The 27,739-nt window shown below is 38.9% G+C and overlaps 3 protein-coding genes across 5 annotated transcripts in view; 1 reads left to right on the top strand and 2 right to left on the bottom strand.

Annotated features, from left to right (window-relative positions):
* Positions 1–913: 913 nt before the first annotated feature.
* LOC137184777 (polypeptide N-acetylgalactosaminyltransferase 6-like) lies at positions 914–10,069 on the bottom strand. 3 transcript variants are annotated; one of them, XM_067592762.1, is made up of 12 exons: positions 9,398–10,069; positions 8,122–8,245; positions 6,912–7,325; positions 5,946–6,118; positions 4,868–5,017; positions 4,363–4,597; positions 3,258–3,375; positions 2,958–3,158; positions 2,721–2,852; positions 2,080–2,181; positions 1,599–1,760; positions 914–1,400 (listed from the first exon to the last, which is right to left on the bottom strand). In XM_067592762.1, exons 2-12 carry the CDS (start codon positions 8,175–8,177, stop codon positions 1,287–1,289), a joined length of 1,857 nt encoding a protein of 618 aa, XP_067448863.1. In that variant the 5' UTR covers positions 8,178–8,245; positions 9,398–10,069; the 3' UTR covers positions 914–1,286. The 3 variants fall into 3 exon arrangements, with proteins under 3 accessions (XP_067448863.1, XP_067448862.1, XP_067448864.1); XM_067592761.1 differs by lacking the exon at positions 9,398–10,069 and having other exon boundaries at positions 8,122–8,651; XM_067592763.1 differs by lacking the exon at positions 9,398–10,069 and having other exon boundaries at positions 8,127–8,651.
* A 206-nt stretch (positions 10,070–10,275) lies between these two features.
* Positions 10,276–12,285, top strand: LOC137184780 (sperm microtubule inner protein 11-like). The gene is made up of 4 exons (XM_067592769.1): positions 10,276–10,471; positions 11,247–11,423; positions 11,890–12,013; positions 12,105–12,285. The coding sequence occupies exons 1-4, from the start codon at positions 10,381–10,383 to the stop codon at positions 12,151–12,153; spliced, it is 441 nt and encodes a 146-aa protein (XP_067448870.1). The 5' UTR covers positions 10,276–10,380; the 3' UTR covers positions 12,154–12,285.
* A 2,666-nt stretch (positions 12,286–14,951) lies between these two features.
* LOC137184776 (adenylate cyclase type 6-like) overlaps positions 14,952–27,739 on the bottom strand; it is a 40,423-nt gene continuing 27,635 nt past the window's right edge. Inside the window, exons 5-24 of the mRNA XM_067592760.1 lie at positions 25,656–25,777; positions 24,850–24,961; positions 23,745–23,872; positions 23,497–23,655; positions 23,246–23,387; positions 22,080–22,208; positions 21,935–21,963; positions 21,654–21,801; positions 21,461–21,558; positions 20,719–20,806; positions 20,482–20,598; positions 20,216–20,374; positions 19,880–20,055; positions 18,893–18,919; positions 18,737–18,766; positions 18,474–18,606; positions 18,032–18,295; positions 17,725–17,929; positions 17,438–17,562; positions 14,952–16,830 (exon numbers count right to left, since the gene is read on the bottom strand). Of these exons, the coding sequence (XP_067448861.1) occupies positions 16,702–16,830; positions 17,438–17,562; positions 17,725–17,929; positions 18,032–18,295; positions 18,474–18,606; positions 18,737–18,766; positions 18,893–18,919; positions 19,880–20,055; positions 20,216–20,374; positions 20,482–20,598; positions 20,719–20,806; positions 21,461–21,558; positions 21,654–21,801; positions 21,935–21,963; positions 22,080–22,208; positions 23,246–23,387; positions 23,497–23,655; positions 23,745–23,872; positions 24,850–24,961; positions 25,656–25,777 (2,520 nt within the window). The 3' untranslated portion in view covers positions 14,952–16,701. The remainder of the gene's footprint in view (positions 16,831–17,437; positions 17,563–17,724; positions 17,930–18,031; positions 18,296–18,473; positions 18,607–18,736; positions 18,767–18,892; positions 18,920–19,879; positions 20,056–20,215; positions 20,375–20,481; positions 20,599–20,718; positions 20,807–21,460; positions 21,559–21,653; positions 21,802–21,934; positions 21,964–22,079; positions 22,209–23,245; positions 23,388–23,496; positions 23,656–23,744; positions 23,873–24,849; positions 24,962–25,655; positions 25,778–27,739) is intronic.

The raw sequence follows: 27,739 nt of genomic DNA, 5'->3' as shown, positions 1-27,739 counted from the left end.
GCCAAATAGAACAAACTAAATTTTGACTTAGGGCTGGTTCTAAATTGATTTTTTCAGACCCTTGGGGTCAGCTGAAGCAAGTTGTGAAAACAACAGTCATGTCATCATCTTTTTAGCTGATATGTTGAACTTGTTAGCAAACAGTTGCTTATTTAAACATCTAGCAGTTATGGGGCAACATCATCATTCATTTGGAGTATTTCTGTCCACCTGGTGAATGCAAATCAAATACTCTCTTTTAGCTCTCTGCCAACTCTTGAGGGAAATATCTGGCTCTTAAGCTGCCAAATGCTCAACTATGTTCACCAGCTAGTTGCTAACTGTGTCTGTTTGCTGTTTGGTGCTGAGCAGGTAGTTTACAGTTTGTTCTTAGCGCTGAAACAGCTGCCTATGAGAGCAGTGAGAGTGAATCAAAACAGTAAAGCTGCAGGCCAGACAGCTAAAAAAAAAGTTATATAAAGGGAGCTGCAGAGTTGCATGACAATTCTCTGTTGGTGTAATGAGCAACACCTCTCACATTACACATTGTCATTTAATACACTGTTGTTAAAAATATCAACTATAGCAGCTTTGAGGAATCACCAAATGTTTTATGATTCATCCTGAGGGGAATATTGATGTCTGTACCAAATATCATGCCTCCATCCAATAGGTGTTGAGCTACTTCAGTCAAATCAACGCTAGCATGGCTGAAAAGACAATTCCCTAAAACAGCTCAGCATTGTAGTTGTTAGCAAACGTTTCTCAAACAGGAGTAATAAGTGCATTTTCTGAGCACTATTTTCAGCTACAGATTAATACACATTTAGTGCTCTAAAGAATATTTCCAGCAGCAGGATGGTGTGTGTCAGATTGATTCAAAATAAACTACAGTCCCCAAGGTACAATAATGAAGAAACATGTCACCCAGTGCAATGGTTTGGCCCGCCGACGTGTTTTAATAGTCTTTGGACAACAATGGAGGTCTATGGCACAAAGGGACAAGATATACAGACAATACTTACTGTATCAGGATCAATTCACTGTTGGTTTTGGTCTTTTCATGGGATTTGTTAAGAATGAGAAAAATAGAGTATAACCAGACTCATCCTTTAATTCAATACAAACATGCCATATGTGCACTGAAGCAAATGCTGTAACATGATCCCTTCCTAGTGCCACTCCAGTGTAAAAGACAAGCATCAAAATCCACAAGTATTTAATTAAAATAGACATGAAAAAATCTGAAAATATCCTTGAAGTAAAGCTAAATGCACAAGTCCACATAGAAAAATCCATAACTGGTGTCAGATGAAGACCCAGCTTTGACTGGCACTGGTGGATTTGCAGGTAGTCACCATCACGTTTCCTCCTGCTATTGTCAAACATTTTTCTGATGAGGGGTTCTTTAGATGGTGTGTCTGAAAACAACAACAGTGTAAACTTTTAATATCTTCTGGTGTGTTTAAGAGTTTTAGATTTAGCAACTGTGAAACAAACTCAGAGGCAGAGTGACAAGAATGAGGAAATAGAAATCAGTATTTCCCTGTGCAACTGCAGAGAGTGTTGTAAGATCAGTTGCTGCAGCAGTTGGGTTGATGTAGAAATGCGGGTTATACCTGTGTAAAGATCCAGACTTGTTCAGGAGCTGCTGTGGTTACATTTCCCTTCAGTTGACACAGTTCAAGAGACACCAGAGCTCTTCCAGGGGTTGCATGTAAACACAGCTCAAATTTGCCGGTGCTAAGCCGTAGCTCTTTCTGGGATGTGTACTCAAAATACTAAAAGTCACACAGAAAAAAACATTGTATTTAAGAGGGGTAAGATAATGCTTAATCCCATTGCCAGCAATACTTTTAAAACTGTACTATAGCTTATGTTGATCTAACTCAGTGATTTTATAATGTGAGCCTTCATCACAAGTTGTGAATTATGAGCAGTTCAACCAAAGTTTGTTTTTGAATTGTTTTTGGAGTCCAGGAGTTTAAAGTATCTGAGCACAATGTCTTATCCCTTTATTCAACATGGTGACCCCTCAGACTTGACGGGTCCTGGCCTCCAGGCTGGGAACCACTGATCCAACAGAAGTAGCTGATGTACCTGCGCTCCACCTTCATTGTTACATTTTAACATGTCAACAGGCCTCCATCGCCTAGTTTTCTTTCTCGCCTCCAGGCAGCACTTCCAACCAGTGTTTTCCAACTGCAGAAGAAAATATAACACAACAATTAGATAGCAAACAAAATTTTCAAGGTGCCTTTTTAGGCAAGTATGAATGTCCATGTAATTTACTGTACTGAACTATGTTATTAAAAACAGTTCTTGATATGCAAATGCATTGCTCATCAATATACGTCAATCTCCGTATATCGAACTTCTTTTTGTTGAACCTCACACTCAGATCATATAATAGAAATCTAACTTTAGGCTGAAACAAACCGCAATAATCACATTCAACACTAGGGGGCATCTACAGCCCCTTTTAGGTGCTAAACAGTCAAATTGTGTTCATCCTTATTTACTAAAGGACTGACCACTGAGGCAGGTTTGTTACCACCTTACTTCTTAAAGTGTATAAGACTGAAAGTTGAGATCTTAATTGATGTGATTTATGCAATAAAACAAAACTCCTTCAGGCTTATATTATTCATATCTTCGGCATAATGTAAATTAAAAATGTTTTAGAGCTACAAACTGTATCATCCCATAAAAGATGATCAAATGTTGGTAAAGTAGTTTACCTGTCCGTGCATTACAGGCCTGATGTCAGGCACGTAGGCCTCTGGGTAAATGTTGTTCAGGTACCAAGAGAAGTTCCTGCACTTTAATCTCTCCCTGAGTTTATGACGTGCAGAAAGATTTCCAAATAAATTCTGAGGGGGAAATGACAACAGAAAAACAACATATCGTGAGGTAGGTCAACATCACAAATGTGAAATGACCAACTTGTAGACTACTGTAAAATTGCACTACCCAACCTCTTTAAATACAAAAGCAGCCTTTCTGTTTGCACGATAGAAGATCCATTTGTAGTCGTCCATCCAGACCTCAGCCAGGCGGACCAGGTTGCTGGTGATCACAGAACGGCCTTTAGGGAAAGTGTGGGGGGTATTTTTGCGGAAAATGTGCCCTACAACAGAACAAGGAATAATCTCCAGCTGACCTCCACATTGCCAGACCTACAGTAAACAGGACACACAGCACAAGGTTACTGAAGCTGTAAAGTGCACTATATGTATATACAGTATATCTCTAGGAAAACACTGAAGGACTCTTACCCTGAAAGACATTTCCAAATTCTCACCTCCCCAGAACTCCATCTGGTCATCATAAGTTCCAATATGCTCAAAGTATGATTTGGATACAGAGAAAAGACCACCAGCAAAGGTAGGGGTTCTACAAAATCAGACACAAACCAGTCGCTATCAATGACCATAACTGCCAAAAGAAAACATAGTGTGAAAATGACTATTTGTGATGTTGCCATTCTGGGATGGAAACTAGAGTTACTCCTCCCAGCTTTAAAACAATCTAGCACATAAGTCCCCGTAAAAAATGTCAAATTCCCCCGTTTCCAATCTTTATGCTAAGCTAAGCTAACAAGTTGCTAGCTCCAGCTACATATTAAGTGTACAGACATGAAAGTGGTATCAGTCTTCCCATCTAGCTCTCTGCAAGAAAGCAAATAAGCTTATTTAAAAAATGTTGAACTATTTCTTTAAATCAGCTAATTTGTCAACAGATTTCAGAGAAATTTAGTAAAAATAGGCCATGTGCCATAAATGAACTGATCAGACTTTGGTGTGACTAGAGCCACCATGTGGATATTTTATAGTCCTGTACATTTTGGCTCATAAAACTTGCAGTAAGCAGTGAGATGTAGAAGAAAGAGCATTTGCATTATGGATCCCTTATCCCTATGCCAATAACTGCCTAAACAGATTTTCTGCCATTTAGCAGTTTTTGCAATTTTTTCACCACTCCCACTCATTTCACCCAATCCTTATCAAACTGGGTGCATATCATGCAGTATTTGGATTACTTCAATTTCAAGGAAGGAAGGAATAATCAAAAGATGGTACAGCAACATGATATAGTATGAAAGACCATAACTCAGTGGTTATGAGTCTGACTCACTTGAAATTCTGCACAATTCATCCTTGCACAAAGCCTTAATATTCCTATTCCAAAAATCACATCTGCCATCAGACAATCCGAATATTTCTCAATTATCACTATGTGTATTTGATGCAGAATCCAGATGCATATTAAACATTCAATCATAAAAGTAGCAAATCCAGATGATCCAAAGAGGATTGTGCAGCATTGATGCAGGTGCTTTCTAGATTTAAAGTATGTGTGTATATATATATTTGTATCTACCTAATAGGGTATGTCTCCTTTTTCCTTTGTTTCTTCTCCTCTTCAGGGACAACCTCCCATCCAAATTTAAGATTCCAGTCAAAATTCCCTCGAATGCGATGACGGGGTTTAGGATTTGGTTTACTGAACTTTAGGTTATCTTCGTCAATACTGACAATTTCTGGACTCACCACAGCAGTAGGCTGCTCTACTATCCGAGCTAGAAGAGGCTCCAGCCATCCAGGGAAGCATTCACCTGAGCAGGAATGTAGAAGATAAGAGTGACATTTGTCAGTCAAGTTAAAAGTTTTCACAGTCCAGGGTGTAGCTTGAAAGTTATATGGGTCAAATGTGGTGACTCCTGGCCCTCGTAAAGTTTATTTGTTATCTTCCCACTATTTACACCTACTGTGTGCCCTATAACCTTCAGAGAAACAACTCTGAACAACAGACACCTGTTCAAAATCTACAAACAACTGAATCCTGCATGAAAATAATGGCATGCACTGCATTATGGGATACATACAGTGGGAATCCAGGAAGGTGAGGACCTGTCCTCGTGCAGCCTGCGCCCCCAACAGCCTGGCTGTGATCAAGCCTTTCCTCTCTCTCTGACGTAACACACGCACTATATTCAGCTGCTGCACATACTCATCCAAACGAGACTTCAAGTGATCTAGTAAATTATTGGAGGGAGAAATCCAAACAAGTTATTGTAGCTTTAGAACAACAACTGTTATCATGTCTATAAATTCAACTGTATCAATTTGTCATGGTAATAAAGAATAGATCATTTACACTTGTTTGGTTTCCAGTGAGTAAAAATATTAGTAGTTACATTATATTGTTAGCATTGGAAATAGTGTTACCACAGCAGTGGTAGGATGGAACTAGCTTTAGCTTTATTTACTCAAGTGCTGTATTTAAGTACAAATATGAGATACTTGTACTTTACCTGAGTATTTATTCCATTTCATGCCACTCTATACTTATACTACTCCACTACAATTTATTTATTTACTACAACATATTGTTAGTTTAAAATATACTGTGGTTTATATTCCACTGTCTATATAGTATCTGACAGTTATAGTTATTTTTAAAAATGATGATTTTACACACAAAACACATGGTTAGGTTATAAGATGTGATACAATGTTAGAGATTAAACAGCCCAGCAGTCTAACAAGAAGATAAAACTAGCTATAGCTCAACCAACTACAACAAAAATGCACAAAATTACACACTAATACACCAGCTAATCTATTAATAATAAAATATATAACGGTAACGCAGTGTCCATTTTTCTGCTTACTTTTAATACTTAAAATATATTTAGATAATACTTAAGTAACATTTTGAATGCAGGATATTTGCTTCTAAAAATATTTTTATGATGCGGTGTTGCTACTTTTACTTAAGTACATGGATATTAAACATCTTCCACTACTGATATATAGTATGTGCTTGGTGCTATGGTAACTAAAATATTTTAAGGATGTTTTAGGAATCTATGATGTACATTATGAACAGAGATACATCAGTCTATGCATGTGGATCCATCTTTACTGTACATGCAGCATTGTGAAGCTCTGTACACTCACCATCTGTGCTGGCATCATCCACCAGTAAGATCTCTGTGAGCAGGGCAGCGGGAGCTGTGTGTAAGACGCTGTAGACGGTCCGCAGCAGAGTGGACCAGGCCTCATTATGAAACACGATGATCACACTGGTGGTGGGGAGGCCAGGACAACGCCAAAACGTCTGTTCCAAGCAACTGTCAGAGCCAAACTGAAAGTTAAAGGACGGGTTCACAATTTTTCAAGTCTGTCTTGAAAAAACAGTCAGGTGCCCAAATGAACATTGAAATAGGCTTTTCTTGCCATAATCATTCCTCCTGTTCATACTCACCATTAGAAGATCCCTTCATGATGCACCTCACAATGTAAGTGATGGAGGCCAAAATCTACAAGCCTCCTTCTGTGCAAAAATGTGTTTACAAGTTTATCTGAAGTCAATATGAAGCTTCAGCCGTCCAAATTAGCCAAATCAAGTCAATATCTTTCAACATTACAGTCTTTTTAGTGCCATAGTCCCTCTTTTTGTTACTATATTTCCACTGCAGTTCAACAGGGAAACACTGTACAAGGAAACACAAAGAGGGAATTTGATGCTAAAAAGATGGTAAATGTGGCAGATATCCACTTGATATGACTAACTCAGACTGCTGAAGCCTCATATAAGCTTCAGATAAACTTTTAAATACATTTTTGCACAGAATGACTGTGCAAAATGAAGTGATGGGGGCCACTGTGGATTTTGGCCCCCATCACTTACATTGAAAGCACATTTGAAGGGGATCTTTTAATAGCCAGTATGAACAGGAGGAATGATTACAGCAAGGAAAACCTCTTATGGTGTTCATATGGGCACCTGATTGTTTCAAGACAGACTTGAAAAATTGTGAACCCATCCTTAAACAGGTATCAGCATGATATACATTTCTTCTTGAATCATATGTCAGTTGTAATTGATCCTCTACTGAGATAATGAACAATGAGTTTACTCACTCTGGGTGCCGTGTGTCTTCGCCTAGATCACGGTGCAGGGAGATTCGATCACTGGCAAACTGGTTGAACTGGTTTTTACTAAATCCACGTAACTGCTCTTTTTCTTCTTCAGAAGTCAACCAGTCTGACTCGAAGGCTTCACCATTTGCGCCCTGTGCTGTGGGATCTTGAAGAGGTCTCTGAAGGTGAGGCTTGAGTTCCTGTTTACTGTAAAAGCCAGGTGGACACTTGGGAACCAGGCCGTCCACAGGTATGCTGGCTTGATGGTGTGATGGTCGTTGGAATGCTTTGTATTTTATGTTGTAACGCATGATGACAAGTAAAAGCAGAAAGCAGGAAGCTGTGACCTTTACTGGAAAGGTGAGTCGACAAAACCGCATGGTATGCAGAAGGAAGAACTGGCCTAAAACAAAGCTGAAATGAGATTCATCAGTATAGAAAGTATAAGCAAAAAACTTAAAAAGCATTGAATCTAAGTTAATTCAAAGACTGATAAACCAGCACCTCACATACCAAATTTATTTTCATTTTTTTGTTGTTGTTTTTACTGTTTTTTTACTGGCCAACAACTGTAAAAACTGTGACAGACAAGCATTAGAGATGCATTAAATTTTCATTCAATTCTTCAAACAAGACACCTGGAAACCATCTGTATCTATGTGTCAATCATACAAAGTTGGCAAAGACAGCATGTTTGCAGAGAATTACTGAACCCATACATATATATGATACCCATAAAAGTAGATTTTTGTGTTTTTTGTGTGTTACATATGATGTAAAATGTAAAATTAATATACAAAGAAATGTAAGAATTTACAAGCTAAAAGTATAGACACATCCCTCTCTTCAAGTGTGCTTTGGGCCTACTGTAAAATTAAAATCATATGTTGTAAATTAATAATTCATATAATTTCTGTATTATTTTTAAACATACTACACAATGTTTGCTTATTTTGCTTTACATGATTATAGATACATCCACACAGGCTTCATATAACATCAAGACATATACTTGTGTTTTGTATCTAGCACATGTTTTGTAATTTATTTTTGTAATCTATATTGTACTTACATTTTATAACATTTGGAGACAAAATACCCAATAAACAACAAAAATCACACATGGCCATAACAGTACTATGCACAGTGCTATATACCTGTCATATATTATACAAATGATTTATAAAAAAAACTTTCAATCAGTACTTACAATACTTTGGTTGCAAGCCATGAACAAGTCCTTGCACTGGTGTTCCTGTTTCTCATGTGTCACACACTTTTCTTTCAGGCATGAGGGAAATTCTTCTCAGGTTTGCATACCAACGTGTGGCAACCTGGTTGGTGTGAATGTAGTAAACAAAATCAGGAAGAACGATGACAGTAAAACGGTCAATGATTGTTAGAAATGTAGAAATGACTGTGCTCAGTCCACAACTGTAGTAGGCATAGGCCTACACATCACATTAATTATTCACATTAGAGGTTACAATAGGTTAGATACTCAGATGCCCAGACCTTTCTTCCCTTCCTAAGCTGCCAGTGGAAGTGACAGGGGATAAAATCTACAGTCCTATTTTATGCAAATAATATACTCCAACATTTTTCTGAGGTTAGTTTGAGGCTTCGTCATACACATTTGGTATTTTTCAAAAATTTTACAGTCCACACAGTTCTACAGTCTTTTTATTCAGAAATTCCACATTTTATCTCCCTGAACAGTTATTTCATGCTGAGCTGCTACACATAAAAAACAGGATAGTAACGCAAACAATTTGATTTTTTTGGTCAAATTTTTTGACGATAGACTAACTCAGACTACTGAGGCCTCATATTAACATCAGATAAACTTTGTATTTTTGTCTCCCATTTCCTATGTAAGAAATGCATTAGGAATTAATGCTTACAGCAAGCAAAAACAGTTAAGCACATGATTATTATTTTAAGACAGACTTGAAAAAATAGTGAACCAAAGATTTCCAAGTGGCAGCTTAAACAGTGATAACACTTGTGACCAAATATTGTGAGTAAAAAAAAAAAAAGTGTTATCAAAGGTGAAATTAAGATATAGAATTTAAGATATTTTTACAGCCCCAGTTACCTATAGGTTGTCAGCCACAGAGAGGCGTATAAAGCTTATTATTTCACAAATTAATGTGAACATGTGAGGAAATAAAATATATTCCGTGTATGGTCGAAACCATAGACTGTAACAAAATAATGGACGTAGCCACCGTGATGTCACCCATTGGTTTGTGGTGCACTCCCGTTTAAAGGCATGGCTATATTTTAAGAGCTCTTATAATATATCCATATTTGGTAGCCTCGAGTTTGCCATTTAGACTGTCGCTATCTTGGATTTTTGGAGCCGGAAGTGACGACCCTAACCCTAGCTGCTAGCTTGTTAGCACAGTGCATTATCTATTTATACATCCTAGGTTAAATGGTTAAATGTCATAATGCTAATGCTTAAAACAAAATGTACTTACCGGAAAGACTAATAATCCAACTTCTTAGAGGGTTTTTTAGTACAACCAAACGCTGAACAAGACTTTTTAGGCGATCAAAATGTTACAATTAACTTTCTTGAACTGAAAACATACTGAAATAGCTACGACTAAGGCTACGTCTATACTCTGTGAATCTGTGGTTACGCCATGTTTACGTTACCTAACCAACGTTGTCGCCATAGTAGCAACTTGTTAATCACAATGTAGCCACGCCATAAAGCATACCCTGCTTTGTCAAATTTAAATTAAATGGGACCATAATTGACAAATTGAACATCATGTTGTATTGAAGAAGACTTGAAAGTAGCGACTGAGACCATAAACTCATTAGGAAAAGGTTTACTGAGGTGGTAACATAGACTGTATAAAAATAGGGTATTAAGAGAAGTATGGTCGTTTTCTCATAGACTTCCATATAATCTGACCTCTTTTTGGAGCCAGTGGACTCGCCCCCTGATGGCCATTAGCGAGAATGCAGGTTTAAAGCACTTCCGCATTGGCTTCACTTTTTTTTTTTTTTTGGCTTCACTTTTCAGACCGGAGCAAATCGCTTGGTCGAAACCATAGACTGTATAAAAATAGGTCGAAACCTATGGTCGAAACTCACAGAATGTTGCTATAGTAACGGTCAGTTAAGCAAAAAAAAAAAAAAAAAAAAAAACTCTTGACGATAAATCCTGCTCTTTATCAGGCAAAGAATAAATTAAATGCATATTTATTTGCCCATAATTATATATTTATCCTGTTATTTTGTTTATTTGTACGTTTATTTGTGCATTTATTTATTTTTAGTATAATGTATTCCAATGTTTTCCTCACGGGACACTGTGGGCGGGCGGAGCTTGTTCCCATGGTTACATCTAAACCAACCAAAAGTTGTGATTTATTTACACGCTGTCTGTCTCTGTATCTGCATTGCAAGGCTTGTTTACTGGGTCGATTTAAGGCAAACTGTGACACATATGGCCTTCTTCGGTTTAACACATTTGGGTTATCAAAACCCAATTGGCGACAAGTTGATAGTGAATCCCAAAGGAGCGTCTCGCCCTCAGGGTAAGAGGAGCTGGAGCTTGGTTTAGCGTTTGCTAGCGTCAGTGAGGGTCGCTTTTTATTGTATTAGTCAATTGTAGATATATCCACAGGGAAACCAAAGACATTATCTTACTCATAACTAACAACAATAAGTACTCAATACTTCAAAATACTTTAGAAAATAGCATGCTACAGAGCAAATATTAACAGGATAGTACAGAGCAGGGTAATATTTGCTAATATGAGCAAGCAAGTTGCTGTTTGTTGCCCTTGAGTGCCTTTATATATTGTGGAAGATTTTAATCCCACAGATTAAGACTTAAATCAGGTAGTATAACTGAGATCAAGATCTCAAGAGAAACCTTAGAACAAGAGACATTCATAGTTAGACAACCACACAACTGGCATATAAGTACATTCTTCAAATATTTGTCGATTTATTGTTGGCTGTATGGCCAAAAAGAGTTAATAAAAACAACTGCAAGAGTCATAAAATACATCAGAGCTTTAAATTGTAAGGCATAAACCCATCAAATATGGCTTTGAGGTCAAATGCATTGTGACTTTGAAAAAATATTCAAAAACAGATATTAAATTGGATTTGGTTGGCAGATACTCAACTTTAAAATTTCTACTTTTAACTGAACATAGCTCAGAAACTTTCTAAGAAGAAATGTTAACAATTATTACAAACATAGGCCTTGACCCCTTAGGCGTGTGCCCAGTGGGCCCTGTTCAGAAATCCTTCCATGCAATTAATGATCAATCTATACTATAGTAACATATTTCTTTACAGGTGGTGGGCTTAACATCAGCGCAGGACTGCCTCCGTCTCTTCAAGAACAACAGGGCCCCCTCAGATGTACGGAAATATGCAACGTTTACCACCAGCCTCTTGCCTACGGCACTGACATACACCAAGGAAGCCATGAGCGATACAAGGAGATGGTCAAACGGGGTCAAACACCCAGATGTGAGTTTGCATAAAGACATTAGTCATATAGTATGGAGCATTGGTTCCCAACCTGGGGGTTGGGACCTCCACAAGAGGTCGCTGGATTAATTGCAAGATGATTAGACAGGATAGGATAACAAAAACATACTATTGACACACAAAATTGTTGTTTTTTTGCAAGTTTTCCTCTATTTTTTGCTTTATTTATTGTGTATTGATGTATTTTATCTCGTTAAGCCTCCACAAGTTATTCAAATTCATCTTCCATTTGTAACGTGTAACAAGGGGTCCCAGGTAGAGTTTGATTAATTTTAAGGGGCCCCAGGCCAAATAGTTTGGGAACCACTGGTATGGAGGACTTGAACTAAGTTGGATTCAAATCACAGCTGTATGACTGGCGACAAGTAAGATACATTAGACTGAGCAGTTGTAACAAGGACTGAAAGTGAGATTGGTGAATGTCTCTGTCTCCTCTCTTCTCCAGCTCCGAACCAGCTGTACATAATGCCTCTGACAGACAGCCAGCAATATGGATGGTTGATGTCCAAGAGTCCTGCACCATGGACACAAGTCAAAAGGTTTCCCCGGAAGAACAGTGAGATGACCAAGTAAGTAATATTTCCAAATCTAAAATTGTTCTTCAGTTCTTCACATATTATCTAGATCTCTGTGAGTGTAATCCACCTGTTGCTTTCACAGGTTTGTTAAGGAAATGTCAGTGACAGACCGGGAGTTCAGCCTGTTCTGATAGCCCTCTCCATTTTTCTTCTTCAGTTCTAATACACACATGCTGATGCTGCTTAAATACAGAGGCAGCATCAGTTTTGATGTGAATTTCTGAAATTAAAGTGATCCACTTGTGGAGATTTTTCATGCTGCATTTTGTTTATTCTTTCATTAACGATACAGCTATTTTTATAGCTGTTTTTTTTTTTGTTTTTTTACAGTGAAGTATTTATTTAACTGCCTCTCTAGAACAATACTTCTTAATCTTTTTAGCTCACAACTTTTAGAAATGAAGTCTGGAGGTGTAAATATTCAAAATAGTGATATTCTGTTGCATACAAAATTTAGATGCTACCTAAAAGGCCATAAAATTCAGTCATCAACAAGCAAAATTTGAATTTATCAAACGAATTCAAGACAAATGATCTCATTCATATATTACAAATCAATTTGACATAGATGGTAAGATAAGAAATCATCTGGCAAGAATCACCAGAGGTCCAGACCTGCAGGTCTGAAGGCACAACTGGAGTGGTCTATAGAGAAAGTGAGATTGTGCTGCCCTCTAGAGGAAAAAATAACTACTTCTGAATTTTGACTTCATGTGAATAGTTGAAAGATAAGTTCAAAATGCAGCCAGAGTTGAGTTTAGTTACTGGGGCATGGGTAGTTCCTTACTTGATGAACAAGAGGTGCCTTGAACACCTGCAGCAAGAAAACAAATTTTACAGTATAGTTTCAGAACAAATAACATTCAGCCTCTTGAGGAAATCTTACACTGATATTTAAGTGCAGAAGGGTTCAAGTCTGATGGTGCCATAATGGACACAGGCTTGTTTTCTCAGATGATCAGCGAGACGTGGGAAGTCAAAAGAAATCTGGACATTCTCTGGCTGGACATAAGCACTAAATCTGAACTGCTAAAAGCTGTTTCAAAAAGGTTTGAAATGCCCCGAGAAAGACTTGATGGACTTCATTCAGTGCTACAAAAGCGTAAACTCAATGAAAACTACGTGAAGCACATCAGCTGGAACGGAGGATCACCACTGGAATGCAGGGTCACTTCTGTAGGGGAGTGTCAGAGCTTCCAGTGATGACCACGAATGTGTCAATGCACCAGCACATCACATGAAGAGTTCAAGGTCACTTGTTTCAAACAAAGTGGTGCAATATAGGCAACTTACCGATACAGAAATGGAAAGGGAAGGAGGAAGGCATTGGATTTAAATGTATAAATCAGAGACTAGTGGCATCTAGACTGACAGTAAATGTCACTATATGTTGGCATGGATAGCTGATATTCCTGCATGTTGAAAATAAGTATAAACTGCAGTTGTAATTCTAACCAAACCTGTAAGCAGGTATGCTAGGGTCCAAGCTCCCAAAACAACTTGGCACCGAAGACGCACTAATTATCTGTACGTGGCTCAAGTGTCAAAATTCGATGGGCAATTACTTAATTTTCCTGTAGATGGTGCAAATTGGCTCATGATGAACAGAAAATCATCATTTTTAATATTCATTACAAGTACTATCATATATACCTTCGAGATTTCAGTTGTTTGAAGACTTGTGTTGTCTAACATATGTTTATGATGCTGTCATTCCCAGTACAGAATAGTCAGCACCCACGGAATCTGAATGGATGCTTTTAAGAATTAAAATAGCTGTGTCTATTAAATATGTGTATATTGAACACTGAAAACACTTTCTACATCTATAAGAGGAATGGAAAACTAACTTTGCAGTACATAAAAACATCAGTAAATATATGAACACACAAAACAGCCATTGATTTTTTTTTATTTTTTTCTTCAAGGGGAAATGTTATTTTTCTCTTTGTCATAGTCCTCAACTCTTCTTGTCCTTCAGCTTTGCAAAACACTCCCCTTTCAACTCCTCCAACTCAGGGAAAATACAAATAAAACAAAACAAATACGGAAGGATTCATCAGGCCTGAGCAAAACACTGTTTCAGTAGTATGGGGGCAACCTTCCTCCCCGCTCCTGCTCCCCCCAAAAACATCCCAAGAGTTAACAATCAACACAAGTCTATGGACAGCCAATAGAAATAGAATACATACAATGCACATTTTTATAAACTCATGTCCATTCTATAAACTCTTTGCTTATATGAATCACTCTTCATTGGTCACAGTTCACTTAATAGTTGGTGATCTCCACTACATTACTGTCCTCTGGTGTTCCCACCACGCCCGAGGCCAAATATCATTGCACAGGAGGGACCAATAGCACAAGGCTGCGTGAGCTGGCTTTGGTACAAACATGATCAACTGTTGGTTGCCATTGTTGAATGTGGCGGAAGAGCTAAGTCAGGGCGGATTCTCCCAATTACGAAAAAAAAAGAAAGGTGGAGCTGGAGAAACAAAAGATCATTTTCGACGATTAGATGTTAACTGAAAGTATTCTCGACAAGCCCTTATCCCTTTCTCTCCGTTCAAACATCGGTAGTCAAGACAGGGCAAGCAGGCACAGTTCCTGTTTTAGTGTAATTCTATGATTTGTTTTATATTAACTTAAGGCAATCAAACTCAGCAATTAGTATGTCCACTTTTTGCTGAAAGACTGAGTGGGAGGGGCGGGGGTATAATACTAGAAATGAATGAAATGATTCTGAAAGATACATGTAGGCCTACTTCTTCTGCCTTGTCCACTTCACTACATAGTGTAATACCAGGGATGAGGGTTATGTTCTGTTTAATGTGTGGAAGGGAGAGGTCACCTTAAAGCCTGACTGAGATTTACAATACTGCAGTAGTGGCATAAATACAAAAAAAAAAAAAAAAAAAAGCACAGTGAATCATCTGTATATGTGTTTACTGCTATGCTTATGTGAGCATACACCACTCGGGTTCTGCTGCAAAGGCAGCTAATGGTTATTACTTACTATACATGATCACACCTATCGCCAGTTGAAATACTGTATTGTACATTAGGATTTAACAGCAGAATTCATTGGCTGCAGTTGATCAGTTGGTACCAGTGAGCTTGAGCTTTACAACTGGCATTTTACAAGAAAGCGTGCTGGTCTTTGATCCTTTTCATTGGAATGGAATCATCATAATAAGCATAATAATTAATCAGAATCATCATAATAATAATAACAACATTAAGAATATACAAATGATGGATACAGAAGTGATACAAAATACCCTACGTTAAAACAAACAAAAATGAAAACAAGATACTACAATCAGACATGCTTCGAAGCGGTTATGTTTGGCAAGAAAGCAGTTTTGTTGTATCATAAAAACCTCACAGTGAAAATAGTTATGCCCCTTCAGGATTACAAAGCACAGTATTCAGTCAAAATCAATATATATTTCTCTCCTTCATCTATTTCTTCTTCATAGAAGAATCAGGCTTTGTGGTACCACTGCGCTGAAATCCGAGGTTTCCCCCCGTGATGGCTCTGGAACAACTCGCTGATCTAAGTTCCTTCATTTCCATTTGCACCGAAAATACTTCTCTGAAAGGGAAGGAGCAGTCGATGACGATATACTGATACGGCTGAAACCAGCTGTATTCTGGCTGCTCAAGCTCTGAGGAACCAATCTGACATGAAACGAGGATGAAGAGGATCCTAATCCTAGCTGGAGCTACTTCTACTCCTCAGAGAGTGGAGATAAAAATATAGATTTCAGATATCACCTTCGGAGAACATCCTTAGTCGTCTTTAGTAATCTTGTCTAGATGTTGAGGGCAATATCATAATTTAGAGTTAATGTGATCAGCTCTTTGCTGCCTGAATGACAGACGAAATTAAATTAATTGTACGTATTTTATGAAAACAATGAAGCAGTCTTTGCTGCCAGCAGTTGGGCAAAAGGACAAAGGGTTCAGGCCTTCTGCCTAAAAAACAGAGGCGGTGATCATTGCTGACTTTAGCAAGAACATATCAAACATGTCTTGCCTTGCTTTTAGTAAATACTTTAGTCTTTGGTCAATATATTCCTCCTCATTTTATACATATATTCATACACACACAAATATGCATGTACATACACACTTATAAACGTGTAATAAACTGGATATTTGTGCACGTATGTATTCACACTTTTTCATAAAGGACCTTTTGCACAAAACATCGAGATTGAAATAAATAATTAATCCAGAAACAAAATATGAGTACCTGTTCATAATTCATGTGAAATAAAAATTACAGGAAAAAAAGAAACAAACACAAAGTAAAATAAAAACTAGCCTTATGTACAGCGTTAATCTTCTTTTGACACAGGCTAAAAGGCGTTGTTTTAAATAAACAGACTTTGCATCTTTCAAGAAGCCTGAGAGAGAGGCTAGACATGAGAAAAACACTTGTCCTTCAACATGTATGTGGGCCAAAATGGCTGTCAAACGAGAACATTTTCCTCTCATCAAGAACACTTTTCCTTTTGAAGTCTTAAAAGTTTTTCTTTCCTCCTTGCTTGGGATTCAAGTGATGGCGTTTATTTTAGTTTTTAGCCATTCGCTCACACTGTGAGTCCTCGCTCAGTGGTGCTGTGTCCTTGCAGTGGGGATCGTCAAAGCATCTGCTGTTGCCATGGCTGCTAACTGTTGGGTGGCCCGTCGTTCAGGAAGTAGGTTGTCATCTCCCCTTTGCCTTTGACTTTAACAACCCCGCGACACTCCAGCACGTACCCTTTGTTTGCAAGCACCTGGTAGAGGTCTGTAGTCACCTGAGAGCAGAACGGCAGAATGCATATTTACATGAAGCTGCATAAACATTTAGTGGTGCAATTTCGTATAAATTATAGGAAAAGACAGAAAACATTGTTAAGCTTTTTAGTTGATAAGTACCCACTTATTATATTGGGTTCATATGTAGTTGTTAATTAGACTCTTGACAATTCTTTAACTGACAGAAATAGTTTTCAGTGTGTAGTTTTGTGTGTCAAACGATATATTAGCATATTGGGTTGTTTTCAATAATTTCCTGAAAGTAGATGCTGTGCAACTGTTAATTCTTCATTTTTTTGAATGGGTTGCAATTAGGTAGTATACAAAACTACACACTGAAAACTAAGTATTTTCTGTCGTTAAAAAATTGTTAAGCGTCTAATTTATTAAGAATTTATTTAGGCAAATAAACAACTGGGTATAGTACAGATTAAATTTTTTAAAGTGCCTCAGTCAATCTTATGTTTTATAGTAATTCTGTATAAATATTAAATGTTATAGATATTAAATGTTGACTTAAATTCCATTCTTTTTGTACTATATATATATTATATATTATTTCATTTTTAAAAACCAGTTTGAGCTGAACTTTCATATGAAACCTACCTGTATGCGGTCAGGTACACCTGTGCTGTCCATGCGACTGGCCACATTGACTGTGTTTCCCCAAATATCATATTGAGGTTTCCGTGCCCCAATGACCCCTGCTACCACTGGCCCAATGTTCAGACCTGGAAATTTAAGAAAAAAGCATTACACTGCATCCAAAAAAACTGTTTTTAAACCATTTTAAATAATTAGAAAACTTTTCATTTCTGTGATTTCCAAACATTTTAACCTTTTTCTGAATTCTACATGCTGCTTCAGAGAGACAGCAGTTACTTCCGCCTTACCTATCTTCATCTGGAAGTTGTTGAAGGAATGCTCGTTGATGTACTTCATCTGCTCCCTCAGTCTCATGGCATAGTCGGCCAGTGCAGTAATATGGGAACGGCCCTCCTTGTCGTAGGTGGAGTCATTGAGACCAGAGGCTGCCATATAAGTGGAACCAATGGTCTTGATCTTCTCTAGCTGCCTGTACTTCTCTTCACTGATAATCTGAGATGGGAATAAATGACAAAACAGCAAAGGTCAAATCTACAGTTTCCTGGAGAGATGTCGACACACTGAGCTTTACAAAAACACATTCACAAACTTCACCTCATCAAAGTCAGCGATGATCTCGTTGAGCAGCCGGAGACACTCCACTCCCTCGTTGTTGGCCTCCAGCTCCACGTAGAACTCGGAGAAATTGCTGATGGAGGCGAACATGACGGCCACACACTCACAGGACTGGTAGTACAGCTCGTCATTACGCCGCTCACGCGCCAAGAAGTGAGCAGCTACGTCCTTAGGCAGAATATTATGGAGGAGACGACGATTGTAGGCTTGTAGTTCCTCCATCTCCTCCTTCTCCTCTGTGGCCTGAGAGTGAAGGTTATTTATTAGATATATTCATCAGCAAAGATATTAATAAAACATAGTGTATCACTGTGAGACAGCTTTATCAGTTTGTTAACTGATGCACAACTCTGAGGCCTTTGCCACAGTGTTGAGGGGTTAACATGGTCAGGTGACGCCCTCTAGTGGACGCAGTACATACCTGTAATTTCCACAGGAAGTCGAGGCGTGCAGTAGATTCAACCTGCTGGGCGTGCAGGTACAGTGCCAGGACAAAGACTGTGAGGATCACTGGAGTCATGACCCTCAGGGACACTTTGGACACAACAAATGGGCTGCAAAGAGACAAACACATGGTCAGGTTAAAAGAAGGCAGATTTTGTGTACTGTGAAAAAGAAACACAAGTGCTGGCATGACAGAATAGGAGATGAAAGCCTCCAAAAGTGACACTGAATGTATCTTACCACTGGTTTGTAGTTTCATTGAAACTGGGCCTAAATGTACAAACATTAAATAAATCAACTCTGGCCAATACAAAATAAATCAAACAAACAATAGTTATTATGATATTAATCAATTTAAGGGGCATGGAACTAATTAATACAAATTAAATTTCTTACCCTTGAGCACTAGTTTCATTTAAATCACTAGAAAGAGAAAAAAAACATATATCATTAGAACAAATAATGAAATATACAGAAGTCTGACATACAACTTCAATAAAATTGTATCTTCAAGTTCAGATATGGTTAAATTTGAGGGATGAATAAGGGCTTGTTTGGATTTTTTTGTTACCTACACTAATAGATAGTGGAGTTTTGGTACCACTATCAATACAATCATTTTTTCAATACGTTCATTTGGTGAATATAAATTAAATCTGGAGTGCAGGACTTTTGTCTCCCCCTTCTGGCAGTGAGAATAAATGGGGGCACTCAGCCGTGATTGCCTGACACAGGTATGCAGCACACTCTCATGCGCACCCCGAATGACAGGCACACAGAGAAGGGTGATAAAAACGGATATTCCACCAGGATTTGTCTAGGTATGCCCAATGGCCAGCACACCACTGGCTGTAAGTTGCTGTTGAGGCTGTAAAACGAAAGATAAATTGTTTTGACCATAACACATCCCCCGTGAAATGACTCAGAATTTGATCCATTCGGCCTGATAACATTATGGAAAGTCTTGAAGGGCCGTACGATTAACGGCCATCTTTCTAGCAGTGATAGGCTAAATCAACATTGTGTGAACTTATTTGGCAAGGGCTTGAATATAATGGAAATTCATTTATATGTTAAAGTTCCACACTGCAGGTTTAATGCTCAATGCATCAGGGTTAAAAGAATAACTCTGTCTAGACAAAATATAGTCTAAAGTTGGAAAGGTTTAGATCATGAAATATCTGATCAAAGAGTAAGTAGAAAAGACACTTGGTACTACAGAAAATATCAATATTTCAGTTGTTTTTGAGGCTCAATACCCAAACACAAATCCAAGACATATAGAAACTATCAGTACAAATTGAGAAAAAGCTCTATTTGCATTACAAACAACATAAATCTGTTTCCTGCTCCCCTCATAAGTATCCATCCTGCTGCACTTACATGGCATTGGAGGTGACAAAGAGGTCTGCGTTGTCGAATAGTGCTACTTGTGGCCACTCCACCAGCAGCAGGAAGGTAAGCTGGATGAGCAGCATAAGGGCCAGCTTCCCTATGCTGCTGATCTGCAAGAACACTGAGCAGGCCAGCAGCGTCAGCAGCACACTGTAGCTGAAATACTGGCACAAAAAAGGAGAGCGGCATCACAAAGAGGTGATATCAACAATAGATCTCACAAACACAAATGCAAATGTGACATTTTCTTTTTTGAAACGGCTCAAACGGTTGCGTAAAGGAACACAAACGGTGACATACAATGAACTCAGAGTAGCGGCTCACCTCGGGAAAGGGGCAGGAAGGACCTTGGCTAGGACAGATCTCGAGACCCCCTTCAACAGACACATTCAAGCTGTGGATCACACAGGGCGTCACCATGGCTGCAGAAGTGTTCAGCTTCTCAGCAACGCACTCCGCTAAGCTCTTGGTGTCACAGGCAAACTAGAGTGAAGAAACACATAGACACGAGCATGTACTCAGTATGATTTTCAACATAATGTATGAATGTGCTGCCTCTTTGTTCGGTTTAGTTTTTACTTTGATCTTACCATATTGACAAAGGCAGAGATGAAGACGAGGATAATGGTTAATACTCCGACCAGTGTGCTGTTGGTGCGAGACTGGACAATCTTCTTTGAAACAGTCTGCATCGCAGCTGGAAAGAGCTACGATAAGATTGAGGAGAGTGAAAATAAAGTATTTACACATTAATTAAATATCAGTGAATATTAGAAAAAGATATATTAACAAAAGATTTGTTTGTGTGTTTTGATAAGTTCCACTACCTTGATGCAGGAGTATATGGCACAGATGAAAAGGATGTTGGCGAGTATGATGAAGATACTGATGTAGATTCCCAGCATGACCGGGGTGCTGCAAGGAAGAATACAGAAGTACAGTTGTAGAGAAACTTTCACAACTAACCTGTTTGCTTCGGGTTAGGGTTAAACTGAACTACAAGTATGAAAACACTGTCAAGCCTATAGTTTGTTTGCTCTGGTCTGAATTAGTGGATGAGGTGGTAAATTTGTTGCAATTCCCCCTTGGTTCAGATTCTTTTCACCCAGAAAAAAATTCAAGCGAACTAAAAGTTACTCTGCTCATAGGTCAGCTGTGTATGAGGCAGGAGTGAGAACATAAACACAGGAAGAGGGTCCTGAAGCTCCTATCTCCCAAATATCAAGGAAGCAATGCACTTTGCTGCTAGTGCAGGTCGGACCACAATTTATTCTACGGCTGGCTGCTCACAACTGTCTCGCTCATCCGCATCCCGATATGCAAAGCACTCCTGGCTTCGGGAGACATTTAGCTCAAACTTGCAGAGTGCAACTTGGTTAGTTCAGTCAGATCAAGGTCAGATTATGTTCCCAGCACAAACAAACTGCTCCAGAGTTTGTGACCAGAGTGAGACTACTTCCTCTGAAAGGTTTGATGTGGTAAACAAAGCAGGTTTGAAAGCACCCTTAAACATGTATAGTACATATTAGAGCATCTACAGTATATTATGTGAACATGTGATTTACTCACTGTGGAAAGATAACAATCTGTATGAAGGATATGAAGCAGAATACTAGTAGAGTACAGGCAACATAGCCTCCGAAACGATCGTCCACCTTCTTGGAATACTGCAACAGGAGAAAAAATAATGAGGAAGAGAGTCAGATTTGAGAGGTTGTGGTTTTAAAAATGCATAAAATGATAATTGGGTTGTAGTTTGAACCTTCTTCTCCAAGCTAGAGGTCTGGAAGGTGAGCAGGAACTTCTTCACGTGATCTTTTCTTAGCTGGTCAATGCTGCGAGCGTCAATGGCTCGTCCCAGGAACTCATCCACCTCATCTTCCGGGTTCATGGCCTCCTGAACACCACGGCTAAAAAAAACAGAAATCAAAGATCGAGCAGGAGACAAGAAACAGAACAGAAAGAGTTAAAGAGGTTAGTTAAATCTAGTAAAGCAGTGCAGCAGTTTTCACACATGTTCACGCTTTAATAGTCAATACTTACTTGTCTTTACTGGAGGTCTCATCAATCCCCTAAAGAAGAGAAAGAACATCACAATCAGAAAGCAAAAGAAGGTTTTCCAAAAGCATCAAACACAAAAAAACATGACTCTACCAACATGAAGGGGTGTGTAGATGTTAAGTCTCACCATTTGTCTGAAGACTTTTGAGTCTTTGGTCCTGGAGAAGGTTCTGTCAGGGACCCAGCGTGGCATCAGCCCCTCGTTAGAGTTGGCTCTCGTCCGCTGCATCTTAGCCATCATCGCCTTCTCCTCCTTCTGCTCAGAGAGAAAAACATGAGGGCTTGACCAACTGTTCTCACAACACCCAGTGAAAAACAATACAAGTGATTGAATACCCCAGAAAAAGTCTTTTTAATTCTGGCTTTTGTTACACTTAAGGGTGGCATATAGTCCATTCAGGGTCTAGAAGACGACTTCATTCACAACTCTATTACCTCTCATCAATTAAGATTATGTCTCTACAGTTCTGCTTCCTTCACAAATTATTACTCGATTTGTAAATGTATTTTCCAAAATTATTCCTTTAAGCATATACAAACTTTCTCTCATTCCCATTTGCGAATCAATAACAAATCAATGGATTCTATACAACATTGATCAGCTAATTATGTTACATTCACTGTCACAGTCGATGTTGACCTGCACCTCACTGCTACCAGCATAAAGATCCCCTCCAGACATGTTTTAGCATTAAAAAAACGGAAACGGTGTCTGACATGTTCAGTTATCTTGTCAAAATCCCTAAAAATTACATCTTTTTCTTCTCCCTCACTCACAAATTCTGAATCTATAAAAATGTACTTATTTTTCATTTCAGAAGTTTAACTGCTGGACACAAGATATCTCTTATTTCACTGAAAAGTCTATTGTCAGTGTTTGTGCACTTCAGGTTTCCACATCACACTTGGTGTATGTTGCATACTGGACCACAACTGGCCTCAAACTAGTTGTGATGTCACAAATCATGCTCGTAGTTACACGCCTTAAACATAGTGAGCACAGATAAACTTTCTACTTTCAGCAAATGTGTGTGAAAAGCCTTCTAGTTTCAAATTCTGCACTTACGTACATCATTCTGCACAGTCAAGCTCAAACATCCAACTGAAGTAACAAGAAGACAATTTTGACTGGAGGGGGGACTTTAAGCATCTGACTCCACGTAGTTACTCAGGGTGAAAGAATATCTACTGTATCTGTCATATATTTTTAGGCCCATTTTAGCCTCAATTAAGTTTGCCAAATTTTAAACCTATTATATCCTCATTGAGCTGTGTATGTTTTTGTGCACTGACCCGTTTTTGGCTGCAGCCGAGGACCAGGAAGGTCTCGATGCTGTTCTCCTTCAGATACGCATTCCTCTCGCCTCCAAAACCTGGCTCCACCTCATAGTCTCCATTAAGATACTGCAGGGTGGCCTTAGTGATGTGGATCCGTCTAGCAGGGACAAAAACACCAAGAATTCAATATAACACATGCTTGCGTGTGTGTGTGTGTGTGTGTCCATGTTTGCATGTGCAAATAGGTATGTGACCCTGTGCTTCACCCTGCTTTGCCTCCCGCCTCCATGTGATTGGCCAGCGTGACATCGTTAGACCACACGTCAAACTGCCACTTCCTGAGTCCCAGCACGCCGCAGTGCACACGGCCACTGTGAATGCCAACGCGCATGTTAACGTTGACCCCCGTGACCTCGCGCACCAGCCTGCAGACACACAAGCCTAAAGGATCAGCGATCTCCTCTACAGCAGAAAATAACTCCAAAACAAACACAAACACAGGCTTTCTACTCACGAGATGGCCTCGATCATGTCAACGCCCATCTCCACACAGCAGTGGGCGTGGTCCGCCCGCGGTTCAGGCAGCCCCGACACACAGTAGTAACAATCACCCAAAATTTTAATACGTAGACAGTGGTTCTCCTGAGAAAAGGGGGGTGCAGAGCAAGAGAGAGAAAAGAGGAGACAAAGAGGAAGGAAAAAATGAGGTTGCAAAGTGTCCATAAGGTGTCTGAGAAAGAAAAAAATTAAAGGAATAGTTCAACATTTTAGGAAATACACTCAATTGCTTTCTTGCTGAGAGTTAGATGATAGGATCAGTACCACCTCATATCTGTCTGTTAAGTTTATGGATATGCAGGATTCATAGAGCTACATTTCAGACTTTTGAAGACCTTTTTAATACCAAACAGAACGCAATTTAATACCGGTTTCTTGGTCATAACAGCAGTATGAAAGTATGATAGTATGGTAGGTATACAAGTATACAACAATGATTCCTAATGATTTAATTGATTTAAGTAATGTGATGTGGACCTGGATAAGTGGCAGAAAAAGGGTGAATGGATTAACCAATGAAAACTGATCAATTTGCCCAATATGAGTTGATGAGCTTCCTCACTATTGTAGCTATTAGTAGCTATCAGTATCAGTAGCGCCTTTAGACTGTGCAACAACGACGATCATGCATGTTTATGTGTATGTCAGAGCACCAAATCTGACACGTCTCACAGTGCGATCTAGGACCACCGTTTTGGATTGATGACCAAAGATTTTACCACAATTGTCAACTTTCATCTCAGACTGCGGAAAAATTGTTATGGCAGGCAAGAAAAAAATATTTGACCTCCAAGGCCTTTTCTAGGTAAAAATAAATTCAAAGCTTTTTAAAGACTTCTCAAGACCTGCAGATACCCTGTATGAAGCTTAAGGCAGGACATGATTAGCTTAGCTTAGCATAAAGACTGGAAACAAGGGGAAACAGTTAGCCTGGTTCTCTCCTAAAGCTAAAAAAATCTGCCTACCAGCTCCTTTAAAGTTATTTCCCAAAACATCTGACTATTCCTTTAAGAAAACATTTGAAGACACAGACAAAGAAGAAAGAAACTGTGGCTTCTTACCGATGCCAGCTTGTCAAAACGGGCAAAGAGTTCATTGAGTGTCATGACGAGCTCCTGAGCTGTGCACTGAGAGGCCAGGCTGGTAAAACCCTCAATGTCTGCAAACAGGATACTGAGGACGAGATGTGGAAAGACAGGGCGAGACAGAGAGAAACATTATTAATCCTTCGCTGTTATTGATAAAAACATTTTCAGTTAGTTATATTATATTGATTATATTTTCATCACTACACAGCAGCAGTATTGCATAACGTTACTATCAGGGCTGCTGACCTTGAGAGACGCAGGAAGTTTGACCTTAAAGTCTTTTGAAGGAGATTCATGCACGTTTAATGTGTGTGTGTGTGTGTGTGTGTGGACTGTGTGCAGTGTGTTTGCTCAGTGCTGTAATTGAATGTGTGCTGAAGTTCTCCATCTTTGGGGATTATCTTATCTTGGCTGCTGGTGATTAAGTATTCCCTCACTAGTGTTAATTAGCCTCCACTCTGCCAAACCACTCTACCCTCCTCTGACTCTGTGTGCGCGCGCATGTGTGTGTGTGTGTTTGTGCTCAAATGTGCATGAATCTCAAGAAGAATTAAGGAAAAATGTTTGTTTTGTGTTGAATTTTGTATTTTCATGTTTTGAGGATGAAGTGCCACAAGATGATGAACTATGTCGTTACTTCCTTGAGTATCATATCAGGTCCTCAAGGGGTATCTTGCGCAAAAATTCACCAGACCAAACAGAAAAAAAAGACGATTAAGACTGAATTCTTAATTCACGGTTAAAACATGAAAGAAAGACGGTCGAGTGACCAGGCTGACCTGACATTGTCATGTTTCTGGATATAGATCTTATGGAACATCATGTCTTCCTTCTTGGCATTGATGTCAGCCTTCATCTCCATGGCAACATGCCTTGGCAACACTGAAAGCAACAGACGCTCCTGGAAAACACACAAAAAAAAGAAACGAAATGCAGATTGTGTCATTCATAATATTATTGTCTGTATGCAACATGTCAGGTGTCCATGCTTGTGTTAGTGAGTTTGTGTCATGTGGCGAAAACTTTGAGTTTTAGGTAAAAGCTACGTTAAAGAATAACTAACCCTCTGACATTTTGACAATAGAGACTAGGGATATACCCTCCATGTCTGAGTCCACTGTGCTATTTGATGGTGTTTGTAAAGGCCCTGAAAACTTAATTTCTTAATAAACTGCTTAATATGAGCAAAGCACAGAATCTTCTGCCAAATTTTGAACCGTTTTGGTTATTTTATGTGATCAATTTGTGTTTTTGTCTGTGTGCCTCTCACTGGAAAAAAAGATGGAAAAGGTGATGTGATGTACTTCTGTGCACCAATCAGGATTTAGTAATATTTGATTCAGAATCTGATGACAGGTGTGAGGTTGTTTGCTTGTGTTGCCAGGCCACTGTCAATCAAATCTGATCAAAACCACAAACACACAGTCCTGATGAAGGCAGTTGGCTGAGATTTTGAGTGCTAAACTCTTGATATATACTGTGATAATATTACTCAACTTGATTGTCACTTATTAAGTCATGAATATTTAATCTCACAGATAAATACTTGCAATCTGAAACAAAGTTTTCAGGGGCGTTAAAGTATTTTTGGCTTTATTTGACACCTAACAGTAGAGAGGTGACAGGAAAGGAGAGGAGACGACATGTAACAAATGTCCCTGGCTGGACTCGCACCAGTGATTTTGCAATCACGTGGTAAGCAACTTAGACTTCCACCAGCACGGCCCCACTCTTGTTAATGCAGCTATCTGGCTAAACATAGATGTGACACATCCAGTCATCAAAGAGGTTCCACTTAAGTTCAAGTAAGCAGTGAATGTCAGATTTTAATGTTACACTCTCAGAATCAAAGAAGGTCATTTTTTCAACACTTTCCATTTTGCACCAAAGCAAAGACTGATCATGCACTGATATGCCGGATTGGTATCGGTGCCAGAAACAAAGCGAATCCTCGAGCCGCACTGATACATTCACACGTAACATGCCCCTCTCTGCATCACCTATCAATTTGGTGGTCTGTTTAAACTCATCTGATTCATGCTTAGTTCTCGGGAGAGGATATCCGCTATCATCACTCCCCAATCTCTCTCTCTGTCTCTCTGTGTATCCTACAGGGAGTGATGAGGTCGGAGCTTAAACGCCAAACGTTAATTATCGCTGCGCTGTTTTCACATGTAAATAATCTTTTCTACGTGAGCTGGATGAATGAACTGAAGCCTTTTGAAGCAGATCAGGTATCAGCTGATGACTTAAAACACAATTTAATCAAATCAGATCGGTACTCTGTATTGGAAGATATTCAGAGTTTAGATAATATGGAAAATATACCATTTTGGCTGAAATACAAGACAATATTTCTTAAATGTAGGTTGTGTTATATTCCAAGAGAAGATGTTTATGTATTCACAACATCAGATATTCTTTTTTAGTGTAGATTGCACATTTGTTGCATTGTTGTTTGTAGCCTCATTGTTGCTAAGTTAGTGAGTTTCTTTTAGGGTAAATCAGCCTTAAAAGTGTTTTGTTAGCCCAGTTTAACCTACAGGAGTGAGATGTGACATGTTTTGCTCCAACAAAGGAAATAATTTCCTGATGAGTGGAAACGAGTCTTTTAACATCTTTGCTGCAGAAATGCACCAGGGGACTGAATCACCTGTCAAGCAGCCAAGAATCACCACTGAATGTCACGATGAGGAGCTCAAACTGACCGGATACTAACCGCCAGGAAAAAATAAGTCTAGCTGTTTCCAAGAGCCTGACAGAAGAGCATGTGAGTATGAGACTAATAAACACGATGAAAAATTAACTGCATTTGAAAAAAAAAACATAACTGGACAAGCTAAACAAATGTAGGATTTATGTT

Source organism: Thunnus thynnus, chromosome 6 (assembly GCF_963924715.1).
Source record: "Thunnus thynnus chromosome 6, fThuThy2.1, whole genome shotgun sequence".
NCBI lineage: Eukaryota > Metazoa > Chordata > Actinopteri > Scombriformes > Scombridae > Thunnus > Thunnus thynnus.
This window is presented reverse-complemented; position numbering and strand designations above follow the sequence as displayed.

Coding starts and splice junctions, on each gene's coding strand:
- LOC137184780 (XM_067592769.1), top strand. CDS start 10,381: ATGGCCTTCTTCGGTTTAACACATTTGGGTTATCAAAACCCAATTGGC. Junction 10,472..11,246: donor AGGAGCGTCTCGCCCTCAGG/GTAAGAGGAGCT, acceptor ATTTCTTTACAG/GTGGTGGGCTTAACATCAGC. Junction 11,424..11,889: donor ACGGGGTCAAACACCCAGAT/GTGAGTTTGCAT, acceptor TCTCTTCTCCAG/CTCCGAACCAGCTGTACATA.
- LOC137184777 (XM_067592762.1), bottom strand. CDS start 8,177: ATGAGAAACAGGAACACCAGTGCAAGGACTTGTTCATGGCTTGCAACC. Junction 6,119..6,911: donor GAAGACACACGGCACCCAGA/GTGAGTAAACTC, acceptor TGGCTCTGACAG/TTGCTTGGAACAGACGTTTT. Junction 4,598..4,867: donor CACCTTCCTGGATTCCCACT/GTATGTATCCCA, acceptor ATTCCTGCTCAG/GTGAATGCTTCCCTGGATGG.